The following is a 17,500-nucleotide window of genomic DNA, read 5'->3' on the forward strand; positions in this document are numbered from 1 at the left end:
TCTCTCAGTTGCTTTCCAGCAATTGTCTTTTTCTCTTTCGTTCTCGCTCGCGCTCTGGCTCCAGCACCAGCCCCCTCCCCGTCCCTCCTCTTGGCTGCTCCTTATAACAGAGCAACAGATGATCAGATAACAAGGCCCAGGTGGGCCCTCTACACACCTGTCGCTGATTTCAAGAATAAGAGACTTATTATACTCTAGAAATGTTGGTCTTACTTAAAAATGCACACGTTTAGTTGTGTTCAGTGTTAAAAAAATATATTATATGGCTCATAAGTAAATACATTCTAAAATATTTGGCTTCTTTCAGTCAAAAAAGGTTCCGGACCCCTGTTCTAGATTGTCACTGAGCTTCGGGAGGTAGTCGCCTGAAATGGTTTTCACTTCACAGGTGGGCTTGAAGCTCGTGGAGAGAATGCCAAGAGTGTGCTTTGATTGATTGATTGATTGATTGATTGATACTTTTATTAGTAGATTGCACAGTACAGTACATATTCTGTACAATTGACCACTAAATGGTAACACCCGAATACGTTTTTCAACTTGTTTAAGTCGGGGTCCACGTTAATCAATTCATGGTACAAATATATACTATCAACATAATACAGTCATCACACAAGTTAATCATCATAGTATGTACATTGAATTTGTTGCGATCCGTGTCTCGGATCTTCAAATATTATTGTTTATTTTTCCATCTTTGTTCTCATTCTCCGTCTGATCCGTTTATTTCCCGTCTAGTCCATCACCATGGTTACTTATTAGTTTCAGCTGTTACTCCCGGTTCCTGCACACCTGTTCTCTGCTAATGACCTTCCCTTTATAAGCCAGCCTCTTCTGTTTATTCTTTCTGGGACTCTAATTTGCTCACATGCAACAAGTAACGTCAGGTATGTTTTTCTCGCTAGCTCATTAGCTAAGCCACTTTTGTTGTCATCTTTAGCTCACATGCTAATCATCTTTGTTTTAATTTTTTTGTGCCATCGTGCCAAATCTTAGTTCTTTTTATTTCCTAGCTTTCACGCTACCGTCTTTTGTTTCCCTTTTTATTAGCTCCAGTGTTTTTGTTCAGAGCTCACTTTTTGTTAATAAATTTGTTAGATCTTACCTTTGTTGTGTTCTTCGTTTGACGCATCCTCGAGGGAATCGAACCCGGTACCACGATGCCGAACCGGCGTTACAGTAGTAAAGATGACAACAAAAGTGGCTTAGCTAATGAGCTAGCGAGAAAAACATACCTGACGTTACTTGTTGCATGTGAGCAAATTAGAGTCCCAGAAAGAATGAACAGAAGAGGCTGGCTTATAAAGGGAAGGTAATTAGCAGAGAACAGGTGTGCAGGAACCGGGAGTAACAGCTGAAACTAATAAGTTACCATGGTGATGGACTAAACGGGAAATAAACGGATCAGACGGAGAATGAGAACAAAGATGGAAAAATAAACAATAATATTTGAAGATCCGAGACACGGATCGCAACAGAATTATTTACATTATTTACAATCCGGGGGGTGGGATGAGGAGCTTTGGTTGATATCAGAACTTCAGTCATCAACAATTGCATCAACAGAGAAATGTGGACATTGAAACAGTGTAGGTCTTATTTAGTAGGATATGTACAGCCAGCAGAGAACATAGTGAGTTCAGATAGCATAAGAACAAGTATATACATTAGAAGTACATTTGAGTTGTTTATAATCCGGGGAGATGGGATGTGAATGGAGGAGGGTATTAGTGAAGTGTTGAAGTTGCCTGGAGGTGTTGTTTTAGAGCGGTTTTGAAGGAATATAGAGATGCACTTACTTTTATACCTGTTGGGAGTGCATTCCACATTGATGTGGCATAGAAAGAGAATGAGTTAAGACCTTTGTTAGATCGAAATCTGGGTTTAACGTGGTTTGTGGAGCTCCCCCTGGTGTTGTGGTTATGGCGGTCATTTACGTTAAGGAAGTAATTTGACATGTACTTCGGTATCAAGGAGGTGTAGCGGATTTTATAGACCAGGCTCAGTGCAAGTTGTTTTACTCTGTCCTCCACCCTGAGCCAGCCCACTTTGGAGAAGTGGGTTGGATTGAAGTGTGATCTGGGGTGGAGGTCTAAAAGTAACCGGATTAGCTTATTCTGGGATGTTTGGAGTCTAGATTTGAGGGTTTTGGAGGTGCTGGGGTACCAGGAGGTGCAAGCGTAATCGAAGAAGGGTTGAATGAGAGTTCCCGCTAGAATCCTCAAGGTGCTTTTGTTGACCAGAGAGGAGATTCTGTAGAGGAGTCTCGTTCTTTGGTTGACCTTTTTGATCACCTTGGTTGCCATTTTATCACAGGAAAGATTAGCCTCTAGAACAGTGGTTCCCAAAGTGGGCGGTGGAAAGATCTGGGGGGGCGGTGAGGAAGAAGGGGGCGGTAGGGGGGCGGCAGTCCGAAGTCGAAGTCAGAAGTTCGAACGTTTGTTTGACGATTTGTACATAACACGTGCAGCAGGACGAGTCAGTGGACGACGCATCAGGGTCCGGTTACCACACGCCGCTGTGGCCCAGTCAGATCCGACAGCATAGACTACAAAAGCAAAAGCTCAGGTTTGTAATTTCAAGCTTGTAATGTTCAGAATTTTATCTTATAATAAAAACCGCATTCTGGCGGTCAACATCATCTTGAGTTCAAGTCAACATGAAATTGGGGACTCGCCAATTGTTGTGTTGTGTTGAGCTGGTTAGGGTGGTGCATTCACTGATATATATTGTTACGAATGTATATGACTTTGTACCTGTGTGTGCATGTGTGTGTGTGTGTGTGTGTGTGTGCATATATGCGTGTTCGCGCGTGTGTCATTGTGTGGGTGGCGAGGGTGGCTTATGTCCCCGCACCAAGCACATCCATCCCATTAATATTAAGTGTGAGACAATGAAGGTTACTGGTGGAATGTTTATTTACCATTCTATGTTGCTGAAACAGTTAAAATTGCTAAAAAATACATTGGTTTACTAAATTTCACGAGTGGGGGAAGAGTGGATCGTGAGATCGACAGGCGGATCGGTGCGGCGTCTTCAGTAATGCGGACGTTGTATCGATCCGTTGTGGTGAAGAAGGAGCTGAGCCGGAAGGCAAAGCTCTCAATTTACCGGTCGATCTACGTTCCCATCCTCACCTATGGTCATGAGCTTTGGGTCATGACCGAAAGGATAAGATCACGGGTACAAGCGGCCGAAATGAGTTTCCTCCGCCGAGTGGCGGGGCTCTCCCTTAGAGATAGGGTGAGAAGCTCTGCCATCCGGGAGGAACTCAAAGTAAAGCCGCTGCTCCTTCACATCGAGAGGAGCCAGATGAGGTGGTTCGGGCATCTGGTCAGGATGCCACCCGAACGCTTCCCTAGGGAGGTGTTTAGGGCACGTCCAGCTGGTAGGAGGCCACGGGGAAGACCCAGGACACGTTGGGAAGACTATGTCTCCCGGCTGGCCTGGGAACGCCTCGGGATCCCCCGGGAAGAGCTAGACGAAGCGGCTGGAGATAGGGAAGTCTGGGCTTCCCTGCTTAGGCTGCTGCCCCCGCGACCCGACCTCGGATAAGCGGAAGATGATGGATGGATAAATTGGGTTTTATTTGTGAAATACACATTTGTGTTTAACCTTTCTCTTTTCAAATTGTGTGTGTGGGGCGGGCTAGGAATTCACTGGGGAGCCAAGGGGGGCGCCAGCCTGCAAAAGTTCGGGAACCATTGCTCTAGAATGGAACCTAGGTAGGTGATCTCATCCTTCCTGGTGATAACAATGTCACCCACTTTTATAGTGAAGTCACTGACCTTCTTCAGTTTGATATGGGACCCAAATAGGATGGATTCCGTTTTACCTAAGTGTATGGATAGCTTGTTGTCAGCGAGCCAGGTGCAAATATTGAGCAGTAATCACAGCGAAAGGTGGCTATTTTGAAGAAACTAGAATATAAAACATGTTTTTAGTTAGTTCACCTTTTTTTTGTTTGGTACACAACTCCATATGTTTCATCATTTTGATGCGTTCAGTGACAATCTACAATGTAAATAGTCATGAAAATAAGGAAAACGCATTGAAATGAGAAGGTGTGTCTAAACTTTTGGCCTGAACTAAATGTCAATCAATCAATCAATCAATGTTTACTTATATAGCCCTAAATCACTAGTGTCTCAAAGGGCTGCACAAACCACCACGACATCCTCGGTAGGCCCACATAAGGGCAAGGAAAACTCACACCCAGTGGGACATCGGTGACAATAATGACTATGAGAACCTTAGAGAGGAGGAAAGCAATGGATGTCGAGCGGGTCTAACATGATACTGTGAAAGTTCAATCCACAATGGATCCAACACCGTCGCGAGAGTCCAGTCCAAAGCGAATCCAACACAGCAGCGAGAGTCCCGTTCACAGCGGAGCCAGCAGGAAACCATCCCAAGCGGAGGTGGATCAGCAGCGCAGAGATGTCCCCAAGCCGATACACAGGCAAGCAGTACATGGCCACCGGATCGGACCGGACCCCCTCCACAAGGGAGAGTGGGACATAGAAGAAAAAGAAAATAAACGGCAGATCAACTGGTCTAAAAAGGGAGTCTATTTAAAGGTTAGAGTATACAAATGTCAGTTTTTTTGTTTGTTTTGACTCCGTTTGATAGCATTGTTCCAATTTGGAGCACTGTGTAAGGGTTTTAAGAATGAAGGAAGCTGGGGGGAAAAAAAGGGAGTGTGTGTGTGCATGTGTGTGTGTGAGCTCATAGAGGTGCGAGATTAATGAGGAAAGCTGACGATCGTTCCGAGTCCAGCTGAAGCTCTGATGTGTTTCTTGCTGCGGGCTGCAGAAAGGACCACACGTCTTTAAAGAATAAAGATGGTCACGTGTTTGTGGGCGGGGTACATCACACACACACACATGATGTTTTATTATTCATGTGTGTGTGTGTGTGTGTGTGTGTGTGCGTAGCGGAGCTTTTATTCCAGACGAGCAACATTTGGCACATCAAGTGTTTTACAAAAAGCGTGCAACGTGCGTCTGCTCTCGCTCTGACACTCCGGAGGTTAAGTGGCTCCAGGAGGAACATCTCCTTGCACTCAGAGGCGGCGATGACATCATCGCACAAATGACATCACCACAAGTTGCTCCAAAAAAAAAGAAAAAAAAAAAACATCCCAAAAAAGTGAAAAACGAGGTCAAAGTATGTGGTCGGTTTACCCCAGGGGTCAGCAACCTTTTTGAAAGCAAGAGCTACTTCTTGGGTACTGATTAATGCGAAGGGCTACCAGTTTGATACACACTTAAATACATTGCCAGAAATAGCCAATTTGCTCAATTTACCTTTAATTCTATGTTATTATTAATAATTAGGTGGCAGAGGGGTTAGTGCGTCTGCCTCACAATACGAAGTTCCTGCAGTCCTGGGTTCAAATCCAGGCTCGGGATCTTTCTGTGTGGAGTTTGCATGTCTTCCCCGTGAATACGTGGGTTCCCTCCGGGTACTCCGGCTTCCTCCCACTTCCAAAGACATGCACCTGGGGATAGGTTGATTGGCAACACTAAATTGGCCCTAGTGTGTGAATGTGAGTGTGAATGTTGTCTGTCTATCTGTGTTGGCCCTGCGATGAGGTGGCGACTTGTCCAGGGTGTACCCCGCCTTCCGCCCGATTGTAGCTGAGATAGGCGCCAGCGCCCCCCGCGACCCCGAAAGGGAATAAGCGGGAGAAAATGGATGGATGGATATGTATCTTTGTGGAAACACTGATCATCTTAATGATTTCTCACAATAAATGTATATAGAAACAGAAAAATATTTTTATACATATATTCCGACTCTTTAAGATTCAAAATTCAACCCAAAAAAAAGAAGAGAAAAACTAGCTAATTCTTATCTTTTTGAAAAAATTAAAAAAAACAATTTATGGAACATCATTAGTAATTTTTCCTGATTAAGATTAATTTGAGAATTTTGATGACATGTTTTAAATAGGTTAAAATCCAATCTACACTTTGTTAGAATATATAACAAATCGGACCAAGCTGTATTTCTAACAAAGACAAATAATTTTTGTGAATTTTATTCATAATAAGTTTGAACACATATTTCACAAATATTCTTTGTTGTAAAAACAGAAGCTAAAATCCATCCATCCATCCATTTTCTACCGCTTATTCCCTTTTGGGGTCGCGGGGGGCGCTGGCGCCTATCTCAGCTACAATCAGGCGGAAGGCGGGGTAGACCCTGGACAAGTCGCCACCTCATCGCAGGGCCAACACAGATAGACAGACAACATTCACACACTAGGGCCAATTTAGTGTTGCCAATCAACCTATCCCCAGGTGCATGTCTTTGGAAGTGGGAGGAAGCCGGAGTACCCGGAGGGAACCCACGCATTCACGGGGAGAACATGCAAACTCCACACAAAAAGATCCCGAGCCTGGATTTGAACCCAGGACTGCAGGAGCTTCGTATTGTGAGGCAGACGCACTAACCCCTCTTCCACCGTGAAGCCCAGAAGCTAAAATGAAGAATTAAATTAAAATGTATTTATTATTCTTTACAATTAAAAAAAAAATACTTGAAAATTGATTTAAATTGTCAGGAAAGAAGAGGAAGGAATTTAAAAGGTAAAAAGGTATATGCGTTTAAAAATCCTAAAATCATTTTTAAGGTTGTATTTTTTCCTCTAAAATTGTCTTTCTGAAAGTTATAAGAAGCAAAGTAAAAAAAATAAATGAATTTATTTAAACAAGTGAAGACCAAGTCTTTAAAATATTTTCTGGGATTTTCAAATTCTATTTGAGTTTTGTCTCTCTTAGAATTAAAAATGTCGAGCAAAGCGAGACCAGCTTGCTAGTAAATAAATAACATTTAAAAAATAGAGACAGCTCACTGGTAAGTGCTGCTGTTTGAGCTATTTTTAGAACAGGCCAGCGGGCGACTCATCTGGTGCTTACGGGCTACCTGGTGCCCGCGGGCACCGTGTTGGTGACCCCTGCTTTACCCCATGGCAAGGATACGACCGGCACACTTTTTATTATTTTTTTTCACCGTGGGGCTGTGGTTCCCTCCTCAGGGCATCTGGAGCTGCATCCATGGCGTTCATATCGACATGAAGAAGAAATCCCCGGAGCTGGACTTCAGTCCTCAGGCCAACATGCTGCACCTGCTCAAGTCGGCAAAGTCCATGGCCTTGTCCTCGCCCAAACGCAACACGGTGCTGGTGCAGCCCAGCATCCTGGACATGATGTCAGGCAAAGGTATACACACACACACATACACACACACACACACACACACACACTGGTTATCATTTAGAATGGGTACAAAGTTTTTGTTCGTGACTTGTGGGGACCACCCTTTCTACAGGTTGTGGAGGCATAACAAAAAATGAGGTACAATTTCAATCATTTTGCATAATTCACACAAATTTGTACGTGACTACTGAGGACCATTAAAAAAAAAAAAAAGTTCAAATTAATTATGACATGATCCTCACAATCATTTAAAAAGGTTTCCCCTTAGGGAACCTTTTTTTTGGTCCCCATACCGTCAGAGGTCCCCTAAAGGTGACTGTGTAAACAGAGCGATGTCCCCATTAAGTCAGCATTGCCAGAACACACACACACACACACACACACTGGTTATGATTTGGAATGGGGACAAAGTTTTTGTTCGTGACTTGTGGGGACCACCCTATCTAAAGGTTGTGGAGGCATAACAAAAAATGAGGTACAATTTCAATAATTTTGCATGATTCACACAAATTTGTACGTGACTACTGAGTTCAAATTAAATATGACATGATCCTCACAATCATTTAAAAGGGTTTCCCCTTAGGGAACCTTTTTTTGGTCCCCATACCGTCAGAAGTCCCCCAAAGGTGACTGTGTAAACAGAGCGATGTCCCCATTAAGTCAGCATTGCCAGAACACACACACACACTCACACAGGTTATCATTTGGAATGGAGACCGAGTTTTCGATCATGACTTGTGGGGACCACCCTTTCTTTGGGTTGTGGAGGCATAAAAAAATTAGGTAAAATGGCCACTGCCCAGTTAGCTCATACACGTCTTTAAATCTCTGGATTGATGAAGTAATGTGCTGATCAGACTTACTGGGGACCCTGGGGAAAAAGAGTTAATATGGTTCATGGGGACCAAATTTAAATAATTTTGCATAATTCACACACATTTGTACGTGACTACTGAGGACCATTTAAAAAAAAATGTTCAAATGAAATATGACATGATCCTCAGAATACAGCACTACAGTTCTCCCGTCCAAAGGCAAAACCTAGTAACTCACTTCTAGCCGATTTGGAGAAAATAAAGGAAAACCGATCTATCTTGATGCTGTCTTACAAAGATTTACAAAGTCATCGAACGTATAGATGTTTTCTTGAGCTTTCATTTTCTTGCCGATCGAGCCATGGATTGAATCCAGATATTTTATCACAATCTCGGGTGGGCCCCATTCTGCGTTGGCACATTGGGCAAGAGCCGTGTACAGCGTCCAGTTTTTATTTGGACCTCCACAGTTATCTGGCCAAAAGAGTATGCAAGGGTCAGAATCAAGAACAATACATTGAATGAAGGTGCTTGCAACGTCCTGGGTCAATCTTCCAAATATCCCCTCGTGCCATAATATCACATAATCAGGTTGACCGTCGGCCCCCATTCCTGCGAATGTCTCGTTAAAGACAATAAGGCGACTGACAAAGAAGCTCCGATTGGTCCCTTGAGATACTAGGTTTTTCTGTTGTATCTACGCGCTTATGTGGTAGTTGCTAGGTCCTGCCATGCGTGTAACAGCTTACTTACGGAAGAAAGTACAATATCGCAGACACTATTGTAAAGCATATCACCTAGGACAGGGGTCGGGAACCTTTTTGGCTGAGAGAGCCATACAAGCCAAATATTTTTAAAAGTATTTCCGTGAGAGCCATATAATTTAAAAAAAAAATTTTAAACACTGAATACAACTATAAGTCTCTTATTCTTTTTAATAACATTGTTATTCTGAGGTTAACCAACAATAAATAAAATACTTCTTACCATTAATGCGACTTGTTGAACAGGTGCGGTAGAAAACCGGATGGATGGATGAAAATGCATGAGAATGTTTTATATTCGGAACGTTATTTTTGATACTGTGATTACCAGCGGAATTATTCATTACTTATCGTGTTAAGCAATGTCAGCTAAGATTTATCCGAGAGCCAGGTGCAGTCATCAAAAGAGCCACACCTGGCTCTAGAGCCATAGGTTCCCTACCCCTGACCTAGGAACTCCAAAATTATTATCAGCTCAGTTTTGACCAAAATTTAGTTACTGGGTTTTGCCTTTGGACGGAAAAGTTGTCCTCTTATAGGAAGGTTCACCACTTAAATGTTAAAACAAACCTTGCATCTTTTGTGACATTACCTCAACTCCAACTACCATATATAGAAGGATGGAGAATTCCGAATGTGAATCATACTTTAAGGGTAATAATGTTTTATAATCATGCTGTAGGAAAGTGTCATCCTAAGGAACACTAAACCAGATTTTTTGGGGGGAAAATATACTAGTTTTAACTAAGGATGGATACCATACAGCAGGGGTAGGGAACCTATGGCTCGCGAGCCAGATGTGGCTCTTTTGATGACTGCATCTGGCTCTCGGATAAATCTGAGCTGACATTGCTTAACACGATAAGTAATGAATAATTCCGCTTGTAATCACAGTGTTAAAAATAACGTTCAAAATACAAAACATTCTCATGCATTTTTATGTTCAAAAAGTTGTGTTAATGGTAAAAAGGTATTTATTTATTATTGGTTAGTGTGGGGCTTGCCCTCCTGGGGGTTCTTCCGACCACCAAGCACCGACATGAAAGCCTGTTTCAGGGTTACAATATTGTTTTATTTTTCAATAAGTCTCTCAGTTGCTTTCCAGCAATTGTATTTTTCTCTTTCGTTCTCGCTCACGTTCTGGCTCCAGCTCCAACTCTGTCTCTCCTCCTGGCTGCTGCTTATAACAGAGCGACAGGTGATTACATAACAAGGCCCAGGTCGCTGATTTCGAGGCTGGTCCTGGCAACAGCCCGCTTCGCTGCAGGCCCACAGGCCACGCCCCTCCACAGTTAGCTTCAGAATAACAATGTTATTACAAAGAATAAGAGTCCTATTGTACTCTAGAAATGTTGGTCTTACTTAAAAATGCACGCGTTTAGTTGTGTTCAGTGTTAAAAAAATATATTATATGGCTCTACGGAAATACATTTTAAAATATTTGGCTTCTTGGCTCTTTCGGCCAAAAAGGTTCACGACCCCTGCCATACAGAATCCCAGTGCTATTAATGCCAGAAACACAAATGTTTCACTTTTCAAGAAAATTTATTTTCTCTTTTACCAATATTTGAAACAAGTAAACAAAGTACCGTATTTTTCGGACTATAAACCGCATTTTGTTTTCATAGTTTGGCCGGGGATGCGACTTATACTCAGGAACGACTTATGTGTGAAATTATTAACACATTACCGTAAAATATCAAATAATAATATTTCGCTCATTCACGTAAGAGACTAGACGTTTAAGATTTCATGGGATTTAGCGATTAGGAGTGACAGATTGTTTGGTAAACGTATAGCCAGAGGTGGGTAGAGTAGCCAGAAATTGTACTCAAGTAAGAGTACCGTTACTTTCGAGATTTATTACTCAAGTAAAAGTAAGGAGTAGTCACCCAAATATTTACTTGAGTAAAAGTAAAAAGTATGTTGTGAAAAAACTACTCAAGTACTGAGTAACTGATGAGTAACCTGATTACGGCAACAAATAATGCACAAAAACATAAAAATAGCAATGAACAAATTCAGAACCAGGAATATCTCTTAAGCAACTAAAACAATAATATATATTAAATAATAGTACATTAAAATAAAATTTAAAAAAGGCACATTGAGCCACAATAACTTAACAGCACCATAGCCTCAGTAGGCATTCATTGATTTGATTGATTGATTGATTGATTAAAACTTGTATTAGTAGATTGCACAGTACAGTACATATTCTGCACAATTGACCACTAAATGGTAACACCCCAATAAGTTTTTCAACGTTTATCAATTACTTAGTAAATGACCAAGTCGAGGTGATCTACCTCATATATACATATACACACATATCATTTATACACACACATATCATACATACACACACATCATTTATACACACACAAATTATATATATATCTATATATATATAGATAGATAGATATAGATATACACATACATATATATATATATATATATATATATATATATACAGTATATAATTTATATTTATTTATTTTGCCGTTTTTGTTGACATGTTGAAGGTGTTTTAATGAATATACATGCATATTTAACATATAGATTCCTATCTTTCATGAAGACAAGAATATAAGTTGGTGTATTACCTGATTCTGATGACTTGCATTGATTGGACTCAGACGTCCACGTTTTCAAATGGAGGAGAAAAAAGTTCCTCTTTTCTGTCTAAATACATCATGAAAGTCGTTGGTTTTTAACATCTTATTTGTCCAGCTTCTATATTTGTTTTTATACACTTTACAAGAAATACATTGGCGGCAAACTCCGTAGCTTGCTAGCTTGTTTGCACTGGCTTTCGGAGACTCTTATTTTGTTAGCGCAGGCGCAATGGAGCGGCACTTTTATTGTGAAGACAGGAACTGTGCAATCAGTCTTTAGGCTTTTGACGGGAAGTACGGTTGAAATAAAAAGTGTCTTTTTTCCTTTACACTTTTTATTGATTGATTGAAACTTTTATTATTAGATTGCGCAGTACAGTACATATTCCGTACAATTGACCACTAAATGGTAACACCCCAATACGTTTTTCAACTTTTATAAATCGGGTCATGTGACCGCCTGGCTGTGTTTGATTGGTCCAACGTCACCAGTGACTGCATGTGACTGGTGAAACGCAGGCATGCGTAGATTCTACTTTGAAGCTGTCATTAACCAAAAAAAAACATTAATAGATCGATTAAAAAAAGTAGCGAGCTGAATGTAGATCAATGGAACGGAGTAAAAGTAACGTTTCTTCTCTATAAATATACTCAAGTAAAAGTAAAAGTATGTTGCATAAAAACTACTCGTAGAAGTACAATTCATCCCGAAAGTTACTCAAGTAAATGTAACGGAGTAAATGTAGCGTGTTACTACCCACCTCTGCATATAGCATGTTCTATATGTTATAGTTATTTGAATGACTCTTACCATAATATGTTAGGTTAACATACATGTTGCCATACTTTATGGCAACAGATAGATCTAAAGTTTAATTATAGATATTTAAAAGTGTTGGGAGTTTAAATAAAAAGTATATATATATATATATATGTCTTGATTGGATTATCCAGAGAATAGTGCTCGATACCGTGGTAGAGCGCAATATGTATGTGTGGGAAAAACCACAAGACTACTTCATCTCTACAGAACTGTTTCATGAGGGGTTCCCTCAATCATTAGGAGATTTTAATGGAAGCATTCACATTCACAACCCTAATGGTTTTGGAAATTAAAGATATATTAAAAAAATTTTAAATAAATAAAATATTATATAAAAAATTAAGATGTGTAGCGAAGCCTGTCACCACACTTGTGTAAAAAGTAGATCACAGTTTTGGACGATAGAAATGTGGGAAAACCCCGAATTGTTCTTGACTGTGGTGTTGTAGCGTCTTTCTCACGCGCTCCACGTGCATGACGGGCGCCTCGCCATCAAAAGGATGGTACACACACACACACACACACACACACACTCACACACACACACACACACACACACAGAAAATGTGTTCGCTATCAGCTGCCTGAGGTGCTTCTCTCCTCGTCTCCTAGGTAACTCGCTCCATCTGCCTCAAAAGGGTCCCGGTCTCTATAGCAACGCCAGCGGTCCGCAGGGTTTCCTGTCCTTATCCGGGCGCCACAAGAACCTCCTGAACAACGCGGCGCCCTTCCCCGGCCAGCCGAAAGGCCCCGCCCACCAGGCCAGCCCCAGCAAGCCGCAGCTGTCCATCACCAACGACAACGGCAAGACCCACCTCGCCGGTGCCGCCGGCCCGCCGTCCAAGCCCCGTGCTCTTTGGAAGAAAAGCGTGGAGACGCTGAAGACCCAACCCGGCGCGGGGGCGGTGGTGGCGGCGGCGGCGGCGCCGGGTGCCGGGCCGAGCCCGACGGCGGCGGCGCCGGGGCCGGCGTCCATGAAGAGCCAGCGCTACCTTCCCGAAGAGCCGCCGCACTCTGACATCTCGGAGTGCTCCAGTCGGCCGCCGTCGCACAAAGATTCCGACTCCATGGCGCCGAGGGGCGGGTTCAAGCCCATCAATCAGCTGAGGAAGCGGGGAGGCGGAGCCTCCAAGATCTACTCCATCGACTCGGACCAGGCCAGCCTCCAGTCGGCTCCCCCGTACCAGCGAGACAGCCAGGGGGGCAGCGACGAGCACCCGTACCCCCCCGACCTCTTCCCCCCCAACAGCACGTACTCGCACAAAGCGGACACGCCCATCCTGCAGCTGAGCGCCACCTTGCTGCACCACAGCCACAGCGCCGAGGCCGACCTGCACTCCATGAAGGACAAGAAGTACAGCACCTACACGCACAGCAGGTACCGCCCGCTACGGGCGCTCGGCACGCTTGCCCCATCGCCCCCAAATGTCATCACACCTTTTTTTTTTTTTACTAACGGGCTAAATTGGCCCTAGTGTGTGAATGTGAGCGTGAATGTTGTCTGTCTATCTGTGTTGGCCCTGCGATGAGGTGGCGACTTGTCCAGGGTGTACCCCGCCTTCCGCCCGATTGTAGCTGAGATAGGCGCCAGCGCCCCCCGTGACCCCAAAAGGGAATAAGCGGTAGAAAATGGATGGATGGATGGGTAATAGTAAAAGGGGTCGTCTTATATGCGGCGTCTATACATTTATGCATGCCAACCAACAGGTGGCGCCAATATGCAGCTTTATATCAGTCTTTATTACCAAAGCTTTTTTTTCACACTGAATGTAGGTAACATCTTTTTTTGTCTTCAAAATTTGTAGAACTTAATTTTTTTCAAGTTGTGATGACATTTTAATCGAAAACATTTTTTTTAGGAAAATGTGTGTTTTTACAAAAATTCAGTTTTATCAAAATGGAATATTTTAGTGAAGTGAATTATATTTATATAGCGCTTTTCTCTAGTGACTCAAAGCGCTTTACATAGTGAAACCCAATATCTAAGTTACATTCAAACCAGTGTGGGTGGCACTGGGGGCAGGTGGGTAAAGTGTCTTGCCCAAGGACACAACGGCAGTGACTAGGATGGCGGAAGCGGGAATCGAACCTGTAACCCTCAGGTTGGTGGCACGGCCACTCAGCCAACTGAGCTATACCGCCCCATATGTTTTATATATTTTAGAAATTCAGTGTAGAAATTCTGTCACTGTGAAAAGTCAGTATGTTAAAATACAGTGTTTTAAAATTCAGTGGTAAAAAAATTAAATGTGAAAAGATTTAGTGTGTAAAAAGTCAGTATTGAAAAGTTCACTGTGCGAAAATTCCATCCATCCATCTATTTTCTACCGCTTATTTATGTAAAAATTCAGTTTGTTAAAATGCAGTGTTTTAAAATTCAGTGGTAAAAAAATGTAACGTAAAAAGTCAGTATTGAAAAATTCACTGTGCGAAAATTCCATCCATCCATCTATTTTCTACCGCTTATTTATGTAAAAATTCAGCTTGTTAAAATGCAGTGTTTTAAAATTCAGTGGTGAACAAATTAAATGTAAAAAGATTTAGTGTGTAAAAAGTCTGTATTGAAAAATTCACTGTGCGAAAATTCCATCCATCCATCTATTTTCTACCGCTTATTTATGTAAAAATTCAGTTTGTTAAAATGCAGTGTTTTAAAATTCAGTGGTAAAAAAATGTAATGTAAAAAGATTTAGTGTGTAAAAAGTCTGTATTGAAAAATTCACTGTGCGAAAATTCCATCCATCAATCTATTTTCTACCGCTTATTTATGTAAAAATTCAGTTTGTTAAAATGCAGTGTTTTAAAATTCAGTGGTAAAAAAATGTAATGTAAAAAGATTTAGTGTGTAAAAAGTCAGTATTGAAAAGTTCACTGTGCGAAAATTCCATCCATCCATCTATTTTTCTACCGCTTATTTATGTAAAAATTCAGTTTGTTAAAATGCAGTGTTTTAAAATTCAGTGGTGAAAAAATTAAATGTAAAAAGATTTAGTGTGTAAAAAGTAATTTTTGAAAAATTCGCTGTGCGAAAATTCCATCCATCCATCTATTTTCGACCGCTTATTTATGTAAAAATTCAGTTTGTTAAAATGCAGTGTTTTAAAATTCAGTGGTAAAAAAATGTAACGTAAAAAGTCAGTATTGAAAAATTCACTGTGCGAAAATTCCATCCATCCATCTATTTTCTACCGCTTATTTATGTAAAAATTCAGCTTGTTAAAATGCAGTGTTTTAAAATTCAGTGGTGAAAAAATTAAATGTAAAAAGATTTAGTGTGTAAAAAGTCTGCATTGAAAGATTCACTGTGCGAAAATTCCATCCATCCATCTATTTTCTACCGCTTATTTATGTAAAAATTCAGTTTGTTAAAATGCAGTGTTTTAAAATTCAGTGGTAAAAAAATGTAATGTAAAAAGATTTAGTGTGTAAAAAGTCTGTATTGAAAAATTCACTGTGCGAAAATTCCATCCATCAATCTATTTTCTACCGCTTATTTATGTAAAAATTCAGTTTGTTAAAATGCAGTGTTTTAAAATTCAGTGGTAAAAAAATGTAATGTAAAAAGATTTAGTGTGTAAAAAGTCAGTATTGAAAAGTTCACTGTGCGAAAATTCCATCCATCCATCTATTTTTCTACCGCTTATTTATGTAAAAATTCAGTTTGTTAAAATGCAGTGTTTTAAAATTCAGTGGTGAAAAAATTAAATGTAAAAAGATTTAGTGTGTAAAAAGTAATTTTTGAAAAATTCGCTGTGCGAAAATTCCATCCATCCATCTATTTTCGACCGCTTATTTATGTAAAAATTCAGTTTGTTAAAATGCAGTGTTTTAAAATTCAGTGGTAAAAAAATGTAACGTAAAAAGTCAGTATTGAAAAATTCACTGTGCGAAAATTCCATCCATCCATCTATTTTCTACCGCTTATTTATGTAAAAATTCAGCTTGTTAAAATGCAGTGTTTTAAAATTCAGTGGTGAAAAAATTAAATGTAAAAAGATTTAGTGTGTAAAAAGTCTGTATTGAAAAATTCACTGTGCGAAAATTCCATCCATCCATCTATTTTCTACCGCTTATTTATGTAAAAATTCAGTTTGTTAAAATGCAGTGTTTTAAAATTCAGTGGTAAAAAAATGTAATGTAAAAAGATTTAGTGTGTAAAAAGTCTGTATTGAAAAATTCACTGTGCGAAAATTCCATCCATCAATCTATTTTCTACCGCTTATTTATGTAAAAATTCAGTTTGTTAAAATGCAGTGTTTTAAAATTCAGTGGTAAAAAAATTAAATGTAAAAAGATTTAGTGTGTAAAAAGTCAGTATTGAAAAGTTCACTGTGCGAAAATTCCATCCATCCATCTATTTTCTACCGCTTATTTATGTAAAAATTCAGTTTGTTAAAATGCAGTGTTTTAAAATTCAGTGGTGAAAAAATTAAATGTAAAAAGATTTAGTGTGTAAAAAGTAATTTTTGAAAAATTCGCTGTGCGAAAATTCCATCCATCCATCTATTTTCGACCGCTTATTTATGTAAAAATTCAGTTTGTAAAAATGCAGTGTTTTAAAATTCAGTGGTAAAAAAATTAAATGTAAAAAGATTTAGTGTGTAAAAAGTCAGTATTGAAAAGTTCACTGTGCGAAAATTCCATCCATCCATCCATCTATTTTCTACCGCTTATTTATGTAAAAATTCAGTTTGTAAAAATGCAGTGTTTTAAAATTCAGTGGTAAAAAAATTAAATGTAAAAAGATTTAGTGTGTAAAAAGTCAGTATTGAAAAGTTCACTGTGCGAAAATTCCATCCATCCGTCTATTTTCTACCGCTTATTTATGTAAAAATTCAGTTTGTAAAAATGCAGTGTTTTAAAATTCAGTGGTAAAAAAATTTAATGTAAAAAGATTTAGTGTGTAAAAAGTCAGTATTGAAAATTTCATTGTGCGAAAATTCCATCCATCCATCCATCTATTTTCTACCGCTTATTTATGTAAAAATTCAGTTCGTAAAAATGCAGTGTTTTAAAATTCAGTGGTAAAAAAATTAAATGTAAAAAGATTTAGTGTGTAAAAAGTCGGTATTGAAAGGTTCACTGTGCGAAAATTCCATCCATCCACCTATTTTTTACCGCTTTTTTATGTAAAAATTCAGTTTGTAAAAATGCAGTGTTTTAAAATTCAGTGGTAAAAAAATGTAATGTAAAAAGATTTAGTGTGTAAAAAGTCTGTATTGAAGAATTCATTGTGCGAAAATTCCATCCATCC

The 17,500-nt window shown here is 39.9% G+C and overlaps 1 protein-coding gene across 1 annotated transcript in view; it reads left to right on the forward strand.

The window, feature by feature from the left end:
- LOC133561112 (glutamate receptor ionotropic, NMDA 2A-like) overlaps positions 1-17,500 on the forward strand; it is a 128,375-nt gene that overhangs the window by 96,365 nt on the left and 14,510 nt on the right. The window contains exons 14-15 of the mRNA XM_061914389.1: positions 7,046-7,229; positions 12,859-13,624. Coding sequence (XP_061770373.1) covers positions 7,046-7,229; positions 12,859-13,624 — 950 coding nt within the window. The remainder of the gene's footprint in view (positions 1-7,045; positions 7,230-12,858; positions 13,625-17,500) is intronic.

This window comes from Nerophis ophidion, linkage group LG01 (assembly GCF_033978795.1).
Source record: "Nerophis ophidion isolate RoL-2023_Sa linkage group LG01, RoL_Noph_v1.0, whole genome shotgun sequence".
NCBI classification, from domain to species: domain Eukaryota; kingdom Metazoa; phylum Chordata; class Actinopteri; order Syngnathiformes; family Syngnathidae; genus Nerophis; species Nerophis ophidion.